The 21,251-nt window shown below is 26.9% G+C and overlaps 2 protein-coding genes and 1 long non-coding RNA gene across 9 annotated transcripts in view; 2 read left to right on the plus strand and 1 right to left on the minus strand.

Moving 5' to 3' along the window:
• Window positions 1-3,011: 3,011 nt before the first annotated feature.
• Window positions 3,012-3,851, plus strand: LOC138942691 (uncharacterized). The gene is made up of 2 exons (XR_011448371.1): window positions 3,012-3,182; window positions 3,554-3,851. It is a non-coding gene; the product is annotated as an uncharacterized lncRNA (long non-coding RNA).
• Window positions 3,852-6,913: 3,062 nt separating this feature from the next.
• Window positions 6,914-10,360, plus strand: LOC138942580 (venom serine protease 34-like). The gene is made up of 8 exons (XM_070312915.1): window positions 6,914-6,999; window positions 7,305-7,519; window positions 7,884-8,093; window positions 8,264-8,462; window positions 8,940-9,134; window positions 9,204-9,355; window positions 9,482-9,638; window positions 10,293-10,360. The coding sequence occupies exons 1-8, from the start codon at window positions 6,990-6,992 to the stop codon at window positions 10,316-10,318; spliced, it is 1,164 nt and encodes a 387-aa protein (XP_070169016.1). The 5' UTR covers window positions 6,914-6,989; the 3' UTR covers window positions 10,319-10,360.
• The window catches only part of LOC138942579 (octopamine receptor beta-2R), a 73,868-nt gene continuing 61,883 nt past the window's right edge, over window positions 9,267-21,251 (minus strand). For 6 of the 7 annotated variants that reach the window (XR_011448332.1, XR_011448333.1, XR_011448334.1 and 3 more), the window contains exon 6: window positions 11,774-14,258. The gene's annotated coding sequence lies outside the window, so the exon portion shown is untranslated. Of the gene's footprint in view, window positions 9,636-11,773; window positions 14,259-21,251 lie in introns of those variants that run through there. The other variant, XM_070312913.1, reaches the window with a different exon arrangement.

Consider the following 21,251-nt stretch of genomic DNA (forward strand, 5'->3'; position numbering starts at 1 on the left):
TTGAAATTAAACGTGTCGAAGAAAAAAATAAATAGTAAAATTATATTTTTTAATTTAGATTAGATAGAGAATCTTTATCTTGTGATAGGATGTTATATGCACGTTATACAAATTGAAAAATGCTTAGTTATAAAAATGTATAAAATTTAAAATTATAAAATTATATGATCAATTATATTTTTTGTCATTAAATTATTATTACATGGAAAGATTTACTCAAAAATAAATATTTTAAATTTAAGATTAAATATTTTGCAGTTTTAAGAAAATGCGCTTAGAGAGAAATATTTTTTTATATAATAATACGCATTTAATACTCTTCCTTTCTCTTTATTTCTCTCTCTCTCTCTCTCTCTCTCTCTCTCTCTCTCTCTCTCTTTTCCCTCTCTTTCTCTCTTTCAATGCATATATTTTTACAACAAAAAAGACAACTCTTCACACACATATACGCACGCACGCAGACACGCGCAAACATCCACACATCTATATATTTCTCGAATGACATATTGACTATTGCATTAGAAAAATATCAATAGTTTAAAACTACAAATAGCCGGTAATAAATAACCGATATTTATAGTTACGAACATAGCAATATGATTAGACGTAATAACACAATATTAAATAAATGACATCCGCTATAAATCTTGTATTCGGAAATGATAGCAGCAGTAAAAAGAGTATCCTCTTATAGCAAATTTTACGTAAAAATCTTCATTTTAATACAACCAAGTATGATATGTTAGCGAGATTATCAATATTATTATTTTAGACATCGACAAATTTACTATTAACACATCGATAAGGTACTATTATTAAATAATGTATTATTATTAAGTAGCTAATCTTATACGAGAGTTATCGTGACTGAAAAAAATTTGTTGCGCGCTGCTACATACAGGGTGTCCCATTTTAAAGGACCCACTCAAATATCTCAGAAACACCGCGTTAAATCGAAAAATGTTTCAAACAAAAGTTGTGTGGCTTCAAGGGGGCCATAAGATGGTGACAATAATTTGACCTTGGAAAATCATTTGAAGGTCATGTGAAAGTCAACTTTAAAATCTTAAATAGAAACCCTCATTTTTTATTTAGTATTCATGTAGCTGACATCGAGAGCTTTCCAAAACACTATAATAAACTATTTTTTCATTAAGTACTTTTTGAGTTATTTTATATTTTAATCTGACATATTTTGATATACCAAAATTAAATATCTTGTAAAATATTTAGTTTTCGATAATCTTACCGTAATACTTCTATGTACAGAATAATGAGACAAATCAATTAATATAAAAAAAAATTGTTTTTAAGAAAATTATTTACAATGTATTTTTTTAAACAATTATTTGTTTTTTTTTGGCACTAATTAATTTTTTTTTATTATTCTGTACATAGAAGTATTACGGTAAAATTATCGAAAACTGAATATTTTACAAAATATTTTATTTTTTATATCAAAATATGTCAGATTAAAATGTAAAATAACTCAAAAAGTATTTAATGAAAAAATACCTTATTATAGTGTTTTGGAAAGCTCTCGATATCACCAACAAGAATACTAAATAAAAAATGGGGGTTTCCATTTAAGATTTTAAAGTTGACCTTCACATGACCTTCAAATGATTTTCCAAGGTCAAATCATTGTCACCATCTTATGCCCCCCTTGAAGCCACACAACTTTTGTTTGAAACATTTTTCGATTTAACGCGGCGTTTCTGAGATATTTGAGTGGGTCCTTTAAAATGGGACACCCTGTATGTAGGTCTTTGCATTATCGATAATAAATAGTGATTTATTGGAATAAAATATTAATTGTGTTTATTAATCTTAGAAGAGTTACATAAAATATCTGTATATTTAAAAAAATAAGTGGTTGAATAAATTAACATATGTATGATTAAAATAATTCGTTACGTTATTTAGACGCAGTTATAATGATTGATTATGTCATCACTCTTAAATCGTCTTTTGATCGACCAAGCTCTCACTTGATGAAAATTTGCACATACGTGGCTGTCTTTAAAGAGTGACGACCAAACTTCGATATATGAGAAAGGGCTCTTTTATTTAATTTAATTTATAAAAGTTAAAAAAATGGCTATATATTGTATTACTGACATTATTATTTCAAATAGGTAATTGTTTAGAGATAATGATTTATTTTTAAATCTTTAATATTTTAACATTTTATATAACGTTTTATATGTTTGCCTGTGTATACGTGTAGTATAGGTATAGTGATATCCATATAAATACAATACAATATCGAATTTTTCGTTGCCAGTTTACAATCGATTCTTGCTTTGCGTAAAACTTTATTTATTAATAATTTTTTGATGTGAACAACGGACAACGACTAAAATCTGTTTAATCAAATATTGTATTACTCAATATCATAACAATATATGTCAAAGTCACAGTCATCGGAATTCGGTCCTTTTTTATCAATATTTACCTCGAATTTTATTTAGTGAGAATCATATTTACTGGCACGGTGGCATCTTTAATTATTGCAACAATTATTAAGTTTAGTAATAATATTACATGCCATTATCGTATCATCGATAAATAGAGACAATTTGTTATAAATGTCTAAAGATTAAAATTCTAAGAAATAATATAATTGACTGACATTTCATTTCTCTTAGATTCAGTAAAGTAATTCATTTTTAATACACTTTAATGCGTCATTTAATTGTGCGCAGTTTAAATAGTGGGAACGTGTTTTACATAGTAGATATACGTGAATATCTTAATACATAAAATATTCGCGTATTTACTTCCTTTAAACAATTTTATGATCAACGATACTATTTGCTATTAGTGAAATAATACTTAAAACACTGTTTTATCTTAAATCTTAAAAAAAAAAAAATTCAAATAAAGTTATATAAAGTTCTAATAAACCTCAAAATTTTGTAGATTAGATAATGTTTATGGTATTTCGATCACGATTTTTATAGTATAAATAGAGGTATCACATAAAGATGTAAAGTTTAAACCTTGGATATTTTATTAAGTTTGCAGCAATGAAGGTGATATACCTAACTTTGCTCATTGTTTCGATTGTCATAATCTTTAGTATGGCTCAAGAAACAAGTCAAAGTGCTGTGGATGAAGCAGAAATTAAAAAATATACTGAAACCGCCAAGAAAATAGCCGAACATCAGGAAGAGCTGGTATAAAAGCTTTTAGTGTGTTGTGTGTATGTGTATAATAAAACTAGGATCTTTCTATATTTATATCTTCATACACTTTAAAGATAGTATTGGTCGTCAATGTTTGACAATTTTTTAATATACAAATTGCGCATAATTATTTTTATTATTAATTATTTAAAATTGTTTAAAACCAAATAGTCATACAACCTATAATATTATATTTATAAGACCCGTACGTACAATGTATATATCTATTTCTCTATAGAATGATTTCTAAAAAACATATGAAAAGAAAATTATTTATTATGTATGTTTAAATTAGTTCGCAAGATATAAAAATGTACATCAAAAGTTGGGAATTAAATATTAATTACTTTTATATATTTCAGAATACGGATTCCTTAGCGCTGATATGGGAAATGTGGTACAAAGTTATCGATTTAATTTACTGGGAAGTATTATAATGGTATCTATCAAATAGTATTAATAATACTATTTAATCAGCAGATATTTTAATTAAAACAAGTATTTTGTAATATGATAATATGTCATTCGATATTGTGGAGAAATACACGAAATAATACCTTTTGTACAATATTATGTAAAATATAATATGTATAATCATCCTTCTGTTATATTAAATAAAATATCTTGTATTAATAAATATCAATACCATGTGATGACCAATGCAAATATATTATATAATTTATATCAATCGTTTATTAATCTTTTTTAATTGTAAATCTTGATACATTATATTTTAGTATAATATATAAATTATTACTTATATTGGTAATAAGCTCTAAGTCGCAACAATGTTTTTAAAAACTGATAATTATTAATATTTATATGAAAAAATTTTACTTGACATAATTTTTATTAAAAAGTAATGTAATAAATTTGAATCCCCGATTGAGACGTTCTTCTTGTAAGTAATCAAAATTTTATTTGCGTATTATATTTTGATCATGATATTTCAATTTATACAAGAATCATGGAAATATAAACATAATCCGGAAAATTCTAAACTTTATCATATGATTTTATTTAAACATTATTTTAAGATTTAAGAGATAAAACTTTAAAATATTTTGCTTTAATATTATCTAGTAATATCAAATACACATACTCAGGGGATATTAAAAATTATTGAATATAAAATACGGTATGATACGGTGTAAAATGTTTATGTTCCTATTAAAAAAGAAATCTGTTTCGTAAGTCACGTGGAAAATAAAATTGTTATCTGCACTCTTAAATACAGAATGCTCGATTCTATACGGCGTTTAAATATTACATTTATTTTTCATATTTCAGGAATATGCTTGACAAATATTAAAAAAAAAAATCAAATAATATTGTATAGGAAACAAATACGCGGGATACTAAATTATAAAAGTATTTTAAATTATAGATTAATTATTCATTAAACGATTTCTGAATTTTTCGTTATGCTAATTACAAAATATATTTGATCCTATATATTATTAAAGAAATAATTATTGTCCATAAAGAATGAGAGAGAGAGAGAGAGAGATCGCAACAAAACGATAATTTATAATTTTCTTGTCACTTTGAGTTTTACTTGATTAAATGAATAAATTACGCGATAAAATGTACATGTGTATATACATATATATATATATATATATATATATATATATATATATATATATATATATATATATATCGTAATACGTAAAATATTTCGGCGACGAATTCTCAATAATATGATGTTTGGTTTTGGCTGCGTATAGCGCTCTATTGTTTACGTGTTCTGGCCTTGTTCTTATCATTTGCACGGCGACAGTCCAGCAGTAAAATAATTGTACGAAATGCTTCGTACATTGGCAAATTTTTTTTCTAAATGCGATGCCAACGAGTATCGAAATATAATTTATTACAATTATTAACATATAATTAATATTTGATAAATGAGACGAAACTATATCCCGAAAAGAAATCTTTATCAAAAATCGCGATCGTTCATTATTGCAAGTAAAAATCGAAGCAATTCTGATAAAAATTATAAATTATTGTACGATCCTTTGAACATCAATGCTTACAGGTAATAATTATATTATTAGGTGTACAACTTTGCTTCCGCCGTTTTTTTCCGAAATTCGAGGCTTTATTGTAAAAAACTGGTTATACATTTATGATTCAAAGTATTGTCTACTCCCAATGATCGTGCCAATTCTTTTTGACTTTGACTCGAGTCTTCATTAAGTAATGCCTCCAATTCTGCATCTTCGAAAACCTTCTCTCTTCCACCGCTATGCCGGTCTTCGACGTGAAAATCACCGTTCTTGAAGCGTTGAAACCACTCACGACACGTTCTTTCACCAATAGCGGCTTCACCATAAGTATTTGAGAGCATTCGATGAGCCTCAGCCGCAGATTTCTTCATATTGAAGCAGAAAATTGAAACCTCCGGCAAATGACGAGAATTTGGCTCGTAAACTGACATTTTCAATCGAGAAGAACTTTATGATGCGGACACAAATCGACTAATGTTTCTATGGGGTTATGTTGACAGATGCCCAAATTTATCGCATGACATCTATGATCTAGTTATTTCGACCACTATTTACCGCTAAAGCCATCTATAGGAAAACGGCGGAATCAAAGTTGTACACCTAATACCTAAATATGTACATGTATCGATCAATATTTTAAATTTGTCTAAATGTGATAAATTAATTATTATTTAATTAAACGATTGCTAAATCACGATTTTTCATTATTTTAATTTTTTTGATCTTACGATTTGTGTAATGGTGCATTTTACAGCTATACATATATCAACAATAAAGAAATAACATTACTGTGGCGAATGGCGTATGATTTTGGCCTATACTAATTAAATTTATTCTTGTCTTTATATATATAAAAAAAATAGAATATTTTTTATTTATTACTTCATAATCTTCATCATATGCGAAAAGCGTATGTTCTACTTTTATGCCGCATCTGCAAGATAAGATATCATTATTGTCATAAGCTGTCATTACTGACTTTTTAATGTGTTTCAATGCACAGCAATTCATTTGAATATTAATTAAATAAATTCTATTTTATAAGAACAAGAAAATATTTTAGAAAAAATTCTTGTTATAAAGAATATTGTCATCCTATGAATTAACGAACTAATTTTGTAGACATAAAATTTATATTAAATTAAAATTTATTTTTTTCTTGTTTCAAAAAATTTTGTTTTATTTTATTACTACTAAGATTTTTGCCAACACATTATATATATATATATATATATATATATTTATATATATATATATATATTAATAATTAAATTTTTTATTAAACTTCAGTTAAAACTTATTTCAAATTAAATAAATAATGAGATCTTGAATCCTTAAAATTTTTCCTTAAAGCTTCATATATCATATACTCTCTTATTAACAATAAGAAAATATTAATTTTAAATTCGCCGAAGTATATGTCTATTTCGTATATGTGAATTTCAGTAATACGGCACTAATTTAATAACATCTTATACAAACATTATATTTTATATATATTTTTTTAATAACATCTAAAAAACATTACGTATTTAAAATATTTTTGATATATATCTTATCGAATTTAAGATTACATTAATGCGATTTCGAAATTATTCGCCTTTGCAGTAAATCTGCTCGCAAACTGTAATTAACTGTAAGATAAGGTACCTGAGATATTATCAGTTTTGGATGTATTTTATCTTTGTGTTGGAATAAAAGCAGACATCTCTACGATATAGCGCGTGGCTGCTTGTCAGAAGAAAGTTAACTTCTTAAGGTGCCAGAATATTTTAACAGATGTACCATGCAAGCAGGTATTACAAACTGTATCTATAAGAAAATGTGTATATATATCTCGAAATAATTAAATTAAAGATATTACAGAAAAAACTGTACAAATAGATATTAATAATTAAGCAAATTTATCTTTTTTTTTTTTTTTTGTAATATTCGGTAAGTGAACTTTTAAATAGATTTAAACAAAATTTGGAAATTTTGAAAAATTATTAATTTCTCTCGGTTAAAATATCAATGTATATTGAGTAGCATACGAAACTTTTTACGCAAAAATCATTCAAGTAGTATAATGAAAAAGCTACTCCAATTATTTTATAATTAGTCAAGGTTCTATTTGGCTTTTCGCTGCCGCTCTCGATGCTAAATGGAATTGAATCTGCTTGCAATTATTTTCAAAAGTTAGAAGCTGGGCAAACATATTATGTGTATAATCCCGGTTTTCCCTATAAGTATAAAGGTGAAAATCATTGCACATGGCAAATGGAAAGTCGTCTTAATGTCAAAATAAATTGCAGTGTTGATATGCCAGCGTCTGTTGTAAGTTTATAGATAAACATTTTGTTCAAGATTTATGCATAAGCTTAGCGGTAACTGGGTATTTTCAAGCTTAACACAATTTAATAAGAAAAAATTAAAGAAAAAAAATATTTATTTCATAGTTTTTTGCAATGTAATATGATTTTGATATCGAAAATACTTTTATTGATGTCACAAATTTTAAAAATTTGTAAAGGATACATATAAAATTTTATTTTCTGTTTTAAATTAAAAATATTTTTAAAACCTTTAGCACATTGAAAATAGATTCGTTAAAAAGATTAATACAATATTTTAATAAAATTTTTATTATAAAAAATATTTTATCTATATTATTTTATGTATTATTATTTTATTTTATTAGAATGGTTGTACTCAAGATACTCTTTCTGTCCAAATTGCTGGAAAAAGTATGCAGAAATACTGTGGTTTCGGTTCACTCATTCTTGAAGGAAAAGATCCGATTATAAAATTAGATTCACCCTCTTACTCGCAAGGAGGTAAATTTTTATGCGAAATTCGAGCAGAGAATCCGTTTGATGAAAATAATTGCAAATGTGGTTGGAAAAAAGTAGTAAGTGTAAATTGTATCTCGTAAAATGCCATTTATTAATAGGTTTGTTATTATTTATTTATTACTTGCTTTTTATAGTTTATAATTTATATAACTGTTTATTAAAATTATTTTCATTTGATTAAGCGTTTAAAATAAAATATTAACTATAATTAATGTTACTTGTTTAGACTAGAATAGTAGGTGGTACAGAAACTGGGATAAACGAATATCCTATGATGTGTGGACTCGTAGATAGTACTAATAAATTGATATATTGCGGTTGTACTATAATATCTCAACAATATGTACTGACAGCAGCTCATTGTATAGATGGTAGAAATATCAATACGATTGGCATTATTGTTGGTGAACACGATATAACGACAGGTAATTATTAAAATTTCTAATTAATGCTTGAAATAAATAAGATTTTTTAAATAAATGTTTATAATTGCGATAATATCACATTGAAATCTTGTAATTTTTGCTTTCTACTTCTGATACAAATTTATTTAAGAAAGTTGTAACTTATCGTTAACAAGATAAAGCATTTTTAAATATTTAATCCAACGTTTGTAAAAAGAAATAGAAAAATGACTTTTTTTATACAAGAAGATATATTATATTTACTTTTTATTATGAAATATTTTTTCTACAAATGTGATATGCTTCATTTTTTTATTTAAAAAGTTTTGCACAATGCTCGAGTATGGTATAAGAGAACGATGTTACGAATACGAATAGCTTCCGGTAATGAAAAACAATATGTAAAGAAATGCTTTTTCGAATGTGTTACAAAAGTTTTGGATTTTTTTTAACGCTAGAATAATAGCCTAATCTCGAACAGTATCATTTTACGAATAGGTAGGGAGACTAATGCAACAAAGTTGTTCCGCGTAAGCAAATGCACAATGCACCCTTATTACAAAGAGATTCACAACGATATAGCTGTTTGTAAGATTGTTGGTAGCATAACGTATAGTGCTGAGATTGGCCCAGTCTGCTTACCATTTGAACATAAACGAGACACGTTCGGAGGTGCTATTGTGGATGTGTTGGGTTAGTTTTCTAATTATTTTTCTAATTATTGATTATAATTATTTATTCTGATTTTATATAATTTGTTAGGCTGGGGTTTACTTGAATTTGGCGGCTCCAAATCAACTACGCTACAAAAAGTAAAATTAAATGTAATAAGTCCTACGAAATGTCAATATTATTATCCTGAACTAACCGATAAAAATATATGTACTTATTCCCCAGGGAAGGATTCTTGTCAGGTAAAAAAATTATTTTTTTGTTAATTTGTGATTATATCATATAAGAGCGCAAAACTGTAGTATTATTCAAGAAACATGGCGAACAAATCATTTCAAAGATACAATTCCTTCTTTCTTTTGCCACAGATGGACAGTGGTGGACCTGTTTTATGGCAAAATCCCACCACACTTAATCTTGTATTAGTTGGTATTACATCCACCGGTATTGGTTGTGGTTCAACCGAACCTTCTGTCTCAACACGTACAGGAGCTTTTATTGATTGGATAATGTCTGTAACACCTGGTAGGAATTGACAGAAAAAGACGAATTAAAATATTAGGTGTACAACTTTGCTTCCGCCGTTTTTTTTTTTCCGAAATTCGAGGCTTGTAAAAAACTGGTTATTGCTTGTAGAGTCACTCCCAATGATCGTGCCAATTCTTTTTGACTTTGACACGAGTCTTCATTAAGTAATGCCTCCAATTCTGCATCTTCGAAAACCTTCTCTCTTCCATCGCTATGCCGGTCTTCGACGTGAAAATCACCGTTCTTGAAGCGTTGAAACCACTCACGACACGTTCTTTCACTAATAGCGGCTTCACCATAAGTATTTGAGAGCATTCGATGAGCCTCGGCCGCAGATTTCTTCATTTTGAAGCAGAAGATTAAAACCTCCCGCAAATGACGAGAATTTGGCTCGTAAACTGACATTTTCAATCGAGAATAACTTTATGATGCGGACACAAAGCGACTAATGTTTCTATGAGGTTATGTTGACAGATTCCCAAGTTTATCGCATGACGTCTATGATTTATTTATTTCGACTACTACTTACCGCTAAAGCCATCTATAGGAAAACGGCGGAAGCAAAGTTGTACATCTAATAATTTAACCTAACCGTAACTTTATTACTATAAAAAAAATCGGTGTAATATATTTATTGTTTTTTCATTATAGATGTACAATATTGCAAAGTAGAATGAGTTTTGCATGGCTAAAGAGAAGAAACAATTTATAGAATTATGGATCTGTTTCACATACTTTCTGTATGTTTGCGATTTTTGCAAAATATGTATTTTGAAATATATTTGTAAATTTTAATAACGTATGTGCATTAAATATCAGTCATAATAAAAATATTTAATTATATAATTGCTTTTATATGTAATTGAAATATAAAGTTTCGATTAAAATTGTAATATTTATTATATCAACACATATTAAAATATTAGCAAAAAAAGAGTAAAAAATTATAATCTACTTTATTATTTCTTATAAATATTTGCTCAAGACCTAGACATAATTATATCTGATCGAATCCAAGTTATTTAACTTTTACAATTGCATTAGTTTTTAAAAGCATTGCTAGCCAAATGAAATTTTCCATATACCATATATTAACTTTAACATTTATGTTAAATTTTATTTGGATTCACTAATTGTTCAAAAATTATTTACTACAACACACAAAATATGATGCAGTTATTAGATGCAGTAAATACTTTGGTCACCGGAGTTTCAATTACTGAATCTTAATAATCTTGATCTTAATATGATTTTAAATGTTGTGCTCGCGAGTCGATTTCAATCGATCTCGCAATTTGCCCTTGCACATATGAAATAATAACTCTTAAAAAAAAAAAAAAAAAAAAAAAAAAAAAAAAAAAAAAAAAAAAACACTATAACTTTAATGATAACTAATGCGAGAACATGGAATATTGAACAGGAAAATATTATTATAATATAATATTGCTATAATATAAATAGCCGTTGATATTCTGTACGTGTGTATGTGTGTGTGTGTACGTGTGCGGGATATGCGGGATATACAATAGCGAAATTCAAGATATCGACTCTCCACAAATTGTTTACCTTTGTTGATCAACAGCCGAAGACATCTTCCACGCGGAGGCAAAACACAAGAAGCGCAACAATATAATAAACATGTTTAATTATGCATAAATAAATATAAATAGAGAAAGAGAGAATTAAGAAAAAATACTAAATCAATTTATATCAATTTATATTATATAACATTAAAAACATGTTATATTAATAATACATCTATTTCTTGCATAAAAAAAAATTAAACTCGCGATTACCCCGAGAAAATAATATTTACAGTTGATGCTTTAGATAATGTGACAAGATTGAAACGCTGGAAATCAGATATTTTTTTTTGATCGTATAAAAATGATTTTAATTTCTTTTATTGAACGAGTTGTATATTTTAAGGAAACATAATAAAAGTAAATAGAAAATGTTTGGCGACACGTATGAAATATTCTAGATTCGAAGTGTACTTAGTGATTGTCAATTCACTTAGTTAGTGAAGAAATATTAAACTTGAATTGAGTAGTTCACAGTCTTATCGTGATAACGTGATAAAAACAAAATAATAAATTAACGACATTTAGATGCAATGAAAGGTATACAAAAATAAGATTCATATTTTTAATTAGCAGATATATGTTTCTTGATTTACAATTAACTTGTAGTACATTCAACATGCTTTGTCAAAATTTGAATGGCATAGTTTTTAAAATACGAACAAGAAATCGCCATTTTTTTTTCTATTATTATGCATATGAAAGTGTCTGTTCTAACGTGGCGTTGATATATTCTTGTCAGAGATGATATTGGTATGTTTCTCTATAAATGTCTCTAATAATATCGTCAATTTAACATTAAATATAATTTTTCAAATCTAAGCAGACGCACTCTCGGAATATCTTATTTTTTCAGCGATCGCTTCTCTTTCTGCGATAGCATTCCCAAACAAAATTGAAAATCAGAAGCAAGTAATGTAGAAAATTAAATAAAAATTATAATGATATGGTGTGTATTATTATATCACGCGCGATAACAATTGATATTATACTATCTTGCAACATAATAGAAAAGGAAAATATTGAAAGAAAATTGTTAATTTCATTTTACATTATTTATATGGTATATAGCTTATATTTTCTACGATTTTTTACGATCACTACGCTGTCTTATTTGATTGTTAATACGCATTTTAAAATTATTAAATATGTTACCAAAACAGGAAAAACATTTTTTAAATATAATTATTGCACAGCTAGTCTTTTTGATAATCATTATTTATCTTATGAAATAACACACACGGACGCACGCGCGCACACATACGCACACGAAAAAATATTCCATGCAAGCGAAACTAGGCAGAATTGTATTTTTAAAACAATTAAAGATAGAAAAAAATAAGACAATAAGACAAAATCAAATGGTTTTTAGACGCATCACATTTTTATGTTACTTTTATGCATTTTTATTAGATATCTGCAAAAATAGAAAGTAATTGATGTTTATAAACTTGATATAGTTGTTAGTAAATATAAACAGAACAGATATATAAAAGAAACAAGTCGATCTGCTGATAGAGTCAAATACTACTTTGCAAATTTAAAATTTATATAATTTCTAAATTAATAATTTTTTAAGCCTAACTTTTTAATGGGTATTCTTAGAGACTAAAAAAACTGCATCAAAAATGTAGTAATTTTATTTAAAAAATATATGTAACTGCATTCATGCATAAAAGTGATATAGAAATGTATAAAGTTTTAAAATATTTAATTGTGCTTTGTATGATTTTTTTTTTTTATATCCAATCATTTTAAAAATACAGTTTCGTTCATTTGCATGGGATATCATTTATATTTACAAATCGTATACAAATAACGAATTATAAAATCCGATAGTTCTTAATTTTTATCACAGAAGAAAAGCGAATAACGTATCATTAGTCTGTTGTAAACAAACATCTATATTAATCGAAAGACTGAATATTATTTTTGTATCAAATTATTATTTGTTTTTTTTTTCCTCTTTCGAAATCATTACATTATAGCAGGGTTGGGAAAGTTACTTTATAAAAGTAACTCGTTACCGTTACCGTTATTTTTTCTAAAAAGTAACTCGTTACCGTTACTCGTTACCAATTTTAAAAAGTAACTCGTTACCGTTACAGTTACTAAAAAGTAACGAGTCGTTACAATTTCCGTTACTTTTTTACAATACATACTAATAAATTATTTTGCATAAGAAAAACTTTTAAAAAATTATAAGCAAGATTTCATTCAAGGTTTATTACAAAATAAATGATTAAATTTTACCGAAATTCTTTATTAATTTTTAATAAAATTTGTTGCTCCATAGTATCATCATTTAAATGCCCTCTTTGTGGTGTTAATACAGAGCCACCGATGCTAAACATTTTTTCTACAGATGCACCGCTTGGTAAAGCTGTATTATATTTAATAAAAAGTTTTTTAAGTTTTGGATAGTCGTTTAACATTTCTATATTACAATTATTTGATTTTAAAGACCGTTGCAATTCTTCTTGTTCAGATTCATTTTGCACCGTTTTTTGCTCAAAAATGAAAAAATCATCGTGATCGTCAGATTTTCTAGCTTTTGAAGAATTTTCAGTTGATCGGATTCCCAATAAATCCTCCAAGTAATTTTCAGCACGTTTTCTTTTTTCTCCGGTTAACCAGTTTAACTTAAATTTTGGATGTAAACATGCTGCTATTATTAATTCTTTTGTTTCAAATATTGTAAGAAATCTAAAATCAAATATAGTAAATTAAGCGACATTGTTTGTTTTATTGAAATTAATACTTTTGAATCAATAGTTTAAAATAAAATAATATTTTTCAATTAAATCCTTATTTAAAATTAAATAACATATGTATTAATCAAATTAATAAGTTACCTTTTATTTAAACCTTGCTGAATAGCTTCAACTAATGAATGGTAATCTATAAGGTCAGATTTATTGAGATTTTCTAATTTTCGTTGCAAGGTACTTAGAACTGGTAGTAAATGAGAGCTCTGCTTTTCCGAAAAGATAAAGCTCTCATTGGATATCGCGCGTCGCGTCATCGCACTGGTCTGCAAGAGCCATAAGTTGATCAATCACATTGAAGCATTTTTACAACATAATAAGAATGCTAATTGGTCGATTTGCTTACGGCTTTACGGTTAAGATAAAAATTTTATCACGCACAATAGCAAGAATAATATCTTAAATAAATAAAAAAATTTGAAAAAAGTAACGATAAAAGTAACTGTTAAATTCGTTACTCGTTACCGAAAAATGTAACGAAGTTACTTTTTCCGTTACAAATAAAATTTGTAACGCCATTACCGTTACAGTTACCGAGAAAAAGTGACTGTAACGGTAACGGCGTTACAAGTAACGCGTTACTTCCCAACCCTGCATTATAGTTACGTCAACGCACAATATCAGAATTATTTTAGAATAATATATTGTATAATATGTGTTCTCTAGTGTAAAATGTATGGAAAACAAATTATTGACATTGTAACAAATTTGAAAGATCAATAAAAATTAAAAATTACTCGCATATTATCTTTGAAAGAAGTTAATAATAAATTTTCTTCACATATATTCTGTTACATCGATATATAGAGAAAATGACTTAACAAAAGAATATTATTGCATCGTTTCAGTTCTTTTCTCCGACAAGAGAAACTTTACTTTCTTATATGTAATAATAATTGCGCTTTACGAGTCAAGTAAAAAAAAAAAAAAAAACTTATATATATCCTATGACATTGCTCTTGCGAAGAATTTTTCATTATATAATATTTCGAACATGTTGATTCAATTTTTTGCCGATGATGCGATGTTTTACTCTTCATTTAAATTCGAAATGATGAATATGTACGTTTTCTTCAATAGCAATATTGAGGAATAGCAAAGATGAGCAATTGTTATAATTCTTATATTCGACATTTAAAAGTGATAAAAAAAACAATAATAACAGCAATAGGCTCAAAGTACTAACGATTAAGTAGACAGATAAGAACTGGCAGATAAGAGCCAAGGCACAAGTATTGCGCGAACATATTATTGTAAATTTTATCAACAAATGTGCATTGAATATGTATGTTTCAAACCGTTTTTTGCTCCATTTTCAACAAGAATATAAATATGTAAAAATTAAATTAAAATTATAAAATTTGACATACACAATATTTATTGTCGCGGTTAAATTTTAAATTAAAATTAATAATCAGGAAAGAAGGCTCATTATAAAACCAGCATAGAGTCTATACAAATTTACGGACAATGTCCAAAGGTCATTGCCACACGTCGGTAGTTTACAATATAATGACCTAGTAACACATTAATACATTTTATTGTTAATTAAATTTAATAATGATTAATTCGCCCATCAATTCGCGCCTTGGCTCTTATCCGCCAGTTTCCCCACTTAAGTAATAAAAAAACCTTTTAATACTATAAGATATAACAACGAGGCAAGTTATATTATATACAATGTTTTGATTGAGAAGGTATATTTGAAATATTATTATTGTAATCAATGATTTTCGCTATTTAAAAAACTCGCAATTGCTTACCTTTGACCGAGATCAAAATCATCTAATTAAAGTTTACGCATGTGAAAAATTATTAAATTAATAACACTTTTGAGCATTTCATTGATATCGTAACAATCCATAAACATAATTTTATAAAACATAATTATTGATGACAATAATTAGCAATCAGCATGATACTATCTGATGATCTATCATATTATGCGTTCGAGTGCAAATGTATCACTGTAGAACAAACAGTTGACGGAAACGCTGTATAATTTATCGCAATCGCTAATTTTGCAACATTGCGACAATCACATATTTGCACACATCTTAGACGATGATTAATTTTAATTGTTTACTCTCGTTAAACGATCAGTGCGACGATGTTAACCGACAATTAGTGAAAATTGCATTATTATGGATTCGTACATTTGCATAACTAAATTCTAGATTGGAATTTCAATTGCCGTGAAAACAAGATACATAGAAATGACCTTTGTTGAGCGCAACGAGAAAACGGAGGATATTAAAAAAAAAAAAACGTATTAGGTGCAGGGTTGGGAAGTAACGCGTTACTTGTAACGCCGTTACCGTTACAGTTACTTTTTTTCGGTAACGATCGTTATTTTTTTCTATTTGTAACGATAACGGTAACGTCGTTACATTTTTACAGTAACGGTAACGGATTAGTCGTTACTTTTATCATTATTTTTTGATTCTTTATTATCTCATATCTATTCAATAGATGTATTTTTTGAAAAATATTTTGTAGCCTTCTATCATAGGCTGCATTCCGATAGTCACTGCCAGTACTGAAAATCTATAGTAACGTAAATTATAGATTTTACAATACCGATAGTGAATATTGGAATACACTCTTAATAATATCAATATTTCTCTTATCAATATTTAAAAACAATGAAAACCATAAAAATTTTCGACAAATTTGAAATTTGTAAATTACAATTTAAATTCTTATAAAGATAAGCGTATTGAAAAGTAAAGATATTAACATAAAAAATTAGAATCATTAAATAAGTTTAATATAAAAAAACGCTTGCTATATAGAGACTAATTTTAGAGTTTTTAATTGTAACATAGATTATTACATTTAATATTGATTATTAAATAATTGTATAATCTAATAGCTTATTTTAGCATTTCAAAAAACGATAAAGTACATAACGAAAAAGTAACGAGTCGTTACTTTTCAAGTAACGGTAACGGTAACGCGTTACTTTTATAGAGTAACGTTCCCAACTCTGATTAGGTGTACAACTTTGCTTCCGCCGTTTTTTTTTCCGAAATTCGAGGCTTCATTGTAAAAAACTGGTTATACATTCATGATTCAAAGTATTGTCCACTCCCAATGATCGTGCCAATTCTTTTTGACTTTGACTCGAATCTTTATTAAGTAATGCCTCCAATTCTGCATCTTCGAAAACCTTCTCTCTTCCATCGCTATGCCGGTCTTCGACGTGAAAATCACCGTTCTTGAAGCGTCGAAACCACTCGCGACACGTTCTTTCACTAATAGCGGCTTCACCATAAGTATTTGAGAGCATTCGATGAGCCTCGGCCGCAGATTTCTTCATATTGAAGCAGAAGATTAAAACCTCCCGCAAATGACGAGAATTTGGCTCGTAAACTGACATTTTCAATCGAGAATAACTTTACGATGCGGACACAAATCGACTAATGTTTCTATGGGGTTATGTTGAGAGATGCCCAAGTTTATCGCACGACGTCTATGATCTATTTATTTCGACCACTACTTACCGCTAAAGCCACCTATAGGAAAACGGCGGAAGCAAAGTTGTACACCTAATATACTCATTGAATTTTGGAATAAAGGGATATGATTATAATTATTGTGTATTGTTTATCATTCTGGAAAACAAGCTTTTCCAATCGTTCCTTTCTTGTTTGTCGCTTGGCTGATCAAAAGAAATTGATGTTTGCGTATCGCTTATACTCAAACGAGAATTTATTCCTTGAAAATATGGTATACTATTGGAAGAGCGAAAGAAGAAATAGAGATAGAGAATAAGTATTTGTCTAACATACATGCACATAGCAATAAATAACTCGTAAATTCTGCTAGTATATCGTTTTTGAATAGCGAATTTGTAAAACAAAAGATTGTTATGATTCTTAAATAATACTGTAACCGGTAAAGTAATCGATATTCTCGATCACTGTAACAAGAAAAAAGAAGCGATACAAGTATTTACATAGTTATATTTGTAGGAACTAAGAATCGTGATGTTGCATTCAGCATCGTTTTATTCGACGACAGAGCATTAATTAGAATTTAATCTTGACATTACCTATGGAATAATTTGATTGGCCTTGAATCACCGAATTGTATTAACAATAACATAGTGATAATTTTTTCTCGTATAATAATATGTATTAACGATACTGTAATAATACTGTCGCGACTTGACATTACACTAAATACGTAAACTTTTTCGAAGCGCGATAACTCCTATAAAAGTCCCTTTGATGTGCAAAAGTTTCGCTTACAATGACTACAAATCCTGAGAAAATCTATAATACTATAGTTTAACAAAAACTAACTTTTCTCAAACTCAGAAAGAAGTTAATCTTTCTTCGTAGTTTTTTTTTTTTTTTTTTAGTTTTAAACATAATTGCAGCCTCTTAAATATTATATTACGTTACAATTTCGAGAAATTTGAAGTTAAGCTTGTGTGAAAAAGATTATCTTAACTAAAACTTTAATTATTTAATATAACTTATAGCTATTATATTTAATATTATAGCTATAATATGTGACATGCTAAATAGACTTTATTTTGCGTTCAAAATTAAGTATATTGTCAAAATTCTCAATATTTAAAAAAATTTATTTTAAAGATTAAAATTATATATATAATATATATATAATTATTATAATTAGAAATTAAATAAATTACAAGAAAAATATATTATAATATAAATTAAATTATTGGAGATTGCAGGCAATTTTTTGAACATTTTTCATTTGTTTCTTTAAACTTAAGAATATTTTGAATTGTTAGATACAAATTGAATATTAAAACAAATTCGAAATCTTAAAATTAACGCTAGATGAAAATTGAAAAAAGACGATTTCTGAAAAAAATTGATACATAAAGATTTTTCTTCTACACACTTCTACATACTTTTCTTCACACACACTTTACTTTAATAACGCGTGCGCGTTACTAAAAAATAATTAAAATAAACAATTACAATATTTTATTGCAACCATATAAATCAATAATTTAATAATAATTTATTCTAATCAAAATAGATAACTTATTGTAATTTTTTACGGTGTAGCAACATTTGAGAACGAAAATTTATTAACCTTGTTATTTATTAAGTTTAATATTTATAATAAATATTTTGTAAAAACTTAACATTTTCAAAATATATTTAAGTTTTGACAGAAATTAAATTTTGTCTAGTACATCATACGTACAATAATTACAGCACAAATTATGTAAATACAGTTTTTTCATAGTTTTAATCTCAATTTTTTTCAACGTTGTAAAAAATTTCTAAGCCGGAATCGTCTTGAACAGTAAAGAAGTATTAAATTTCTTTTACTATTTTTTTTTTTTTTTGTTAAATTAATTATTTTCTGCTCTAATTTTACAAAGTAATGGATCCGATACACTTGATGATGAATTGAGCTTGATGTTAACAATCATTACTTATAAACTAAAAGTTTTTCAAATATATTTAATTATGAACAAAAAATAGATTTTTTTCTTTAGTATATCACATATACACTGACATAGCAAATTATAATTAAATAAAAATATAATTTAAATTAAAATTATAATTAAAATGATAACTTAACATACTCCACTCTACAGTGTTAACTTCAATTTTTTCAAAATTATAAGGACTTTTTAAGGTCAAAATTAAACATTAAAATATTATTATAATTTTTAATAACAATGGCAATAAATTTAGATAAATTTTTATGAAATATTACAACAAAATAAAATTACAGTATGATGACAAAATCCGCATTCAGAGCAGAAATTTCTAATAATGTTTGATATTATTAAGAATGACGTTTGATTTTTGCACTTAAGATATAGCGCGATAATAATACTACAATTATCATATATTTTTACAAGTTATAATAATATATAATAACAGTTATGCTTTATGCACCACGGCCCATTGATGTAATTATGGTCTAACATTAAAAGAAATTTCTAGTTAAAATCAATTTACGAATTAACATTTAGATGCGATAAAAGATTTATCAAGCAAAAATGATTGAATAATCTTATGACCGTTTATTCGCGAACGCACAGATAAGCAATAATTATCGATTAGTAGCAGATCGGCTAAACATTAAAGTATTAAATTTAGATCTCTTCATATCTGTATATAGTAAGTTAAAATTCTTATTTTCTTTTATATTATTAATTTTAAAACTAAAATATAATACATACATATTTAATTTAACAATTTTTTTAAAACAAAGCGTCATACTTTAATCATCAAATGTATCTGAAATTATTGTATCACTTGATATATACACAGAATATTTCATAACATTGGAATCCATTTCATTGACATATTTTAAAACTTTTAAAAACTGTAAAATTAAGCTTATATATGAGCTTTTATCAAAATCACTTCGCTTTCAAGTTGCATTTGTTTTTACACATCCTCGATGGTGTAATCAACCATTTCTTTTGTTGCGATCCTCTGCAACTTTGGTGCACAACAACTAATCGTTATACGCGAGATAAAGATTAATATACGTGCATTAGATTTGAAATGTCTAATAAATTCAATATCTATAAATTTTCGTCAACGATATATGGTATGCATGGACGGTTTCGGTCGAGATCAAGAATTTGGCTAGAAATTATGTTGGCAAATTAAGAATTGGAATTGGACGACGTTTGGAAATCAAGTCTTCTCGAACAAAATCCTAGTATGATTACAAAGTCATTCAGATTTATTTTAAAGAAGGATAGAAAAGGTATGATTGTTCAATCCTGGAAGAGAGAGGGGGGAAGCCGCGGAATTATGAAGCATTTGGGAAAAAAACCGTATAAAAATCGTAAGAAGATTAAGTGATGTTGTATTTTGTTCCGGCCTTTTTATACAGGGATCATCTTAAACCCCTTATTTATTTAACATCAATTCATGACGTTGAAATGCTCCAACAATGAATTGAACAGTTATCAATTTTACAAACACTTGAAATATTTATAGAATGCAAGATCTACTATAAGATATTTACCCCAGGCTCGTACTCTACCGCAAGAAAATTATTTTGAAAACTTCCTTTAAATAATTACTAAAACACAAAAATAACTGTAACTTGAGAATAAAGCGATTTTTCACATTGTACGAAATTTGTACAGCTACTTTTTTTATTTTTAGATTTTAAATGCATTTTTGAAATGCATTCTATATGTTACAAAATACTCCATACGTATACGTTTCTATGTATGTGCAAAAATTGAAATTTAATGTATCACTCTAAATCATTAGTCTTATATTTAT

Source organism: Polyergus mexicanus, unplaced genomic scaffold (assembly GCF_030449975.1).
Source record: "Polyergus mexicanus isolate NDT 795.1 unplaced genomic scaffold, iyPolMexi1.0 SCAF_23, whole genome shotgun sequence".
NCBI classification, from domain to species: domain Eukaryota; kingdom Metazoa; phylum Arthropoda; class Insecta; order Hymenoptera; family Formicidae; genus Polyergus; species Polyergus mexicanus.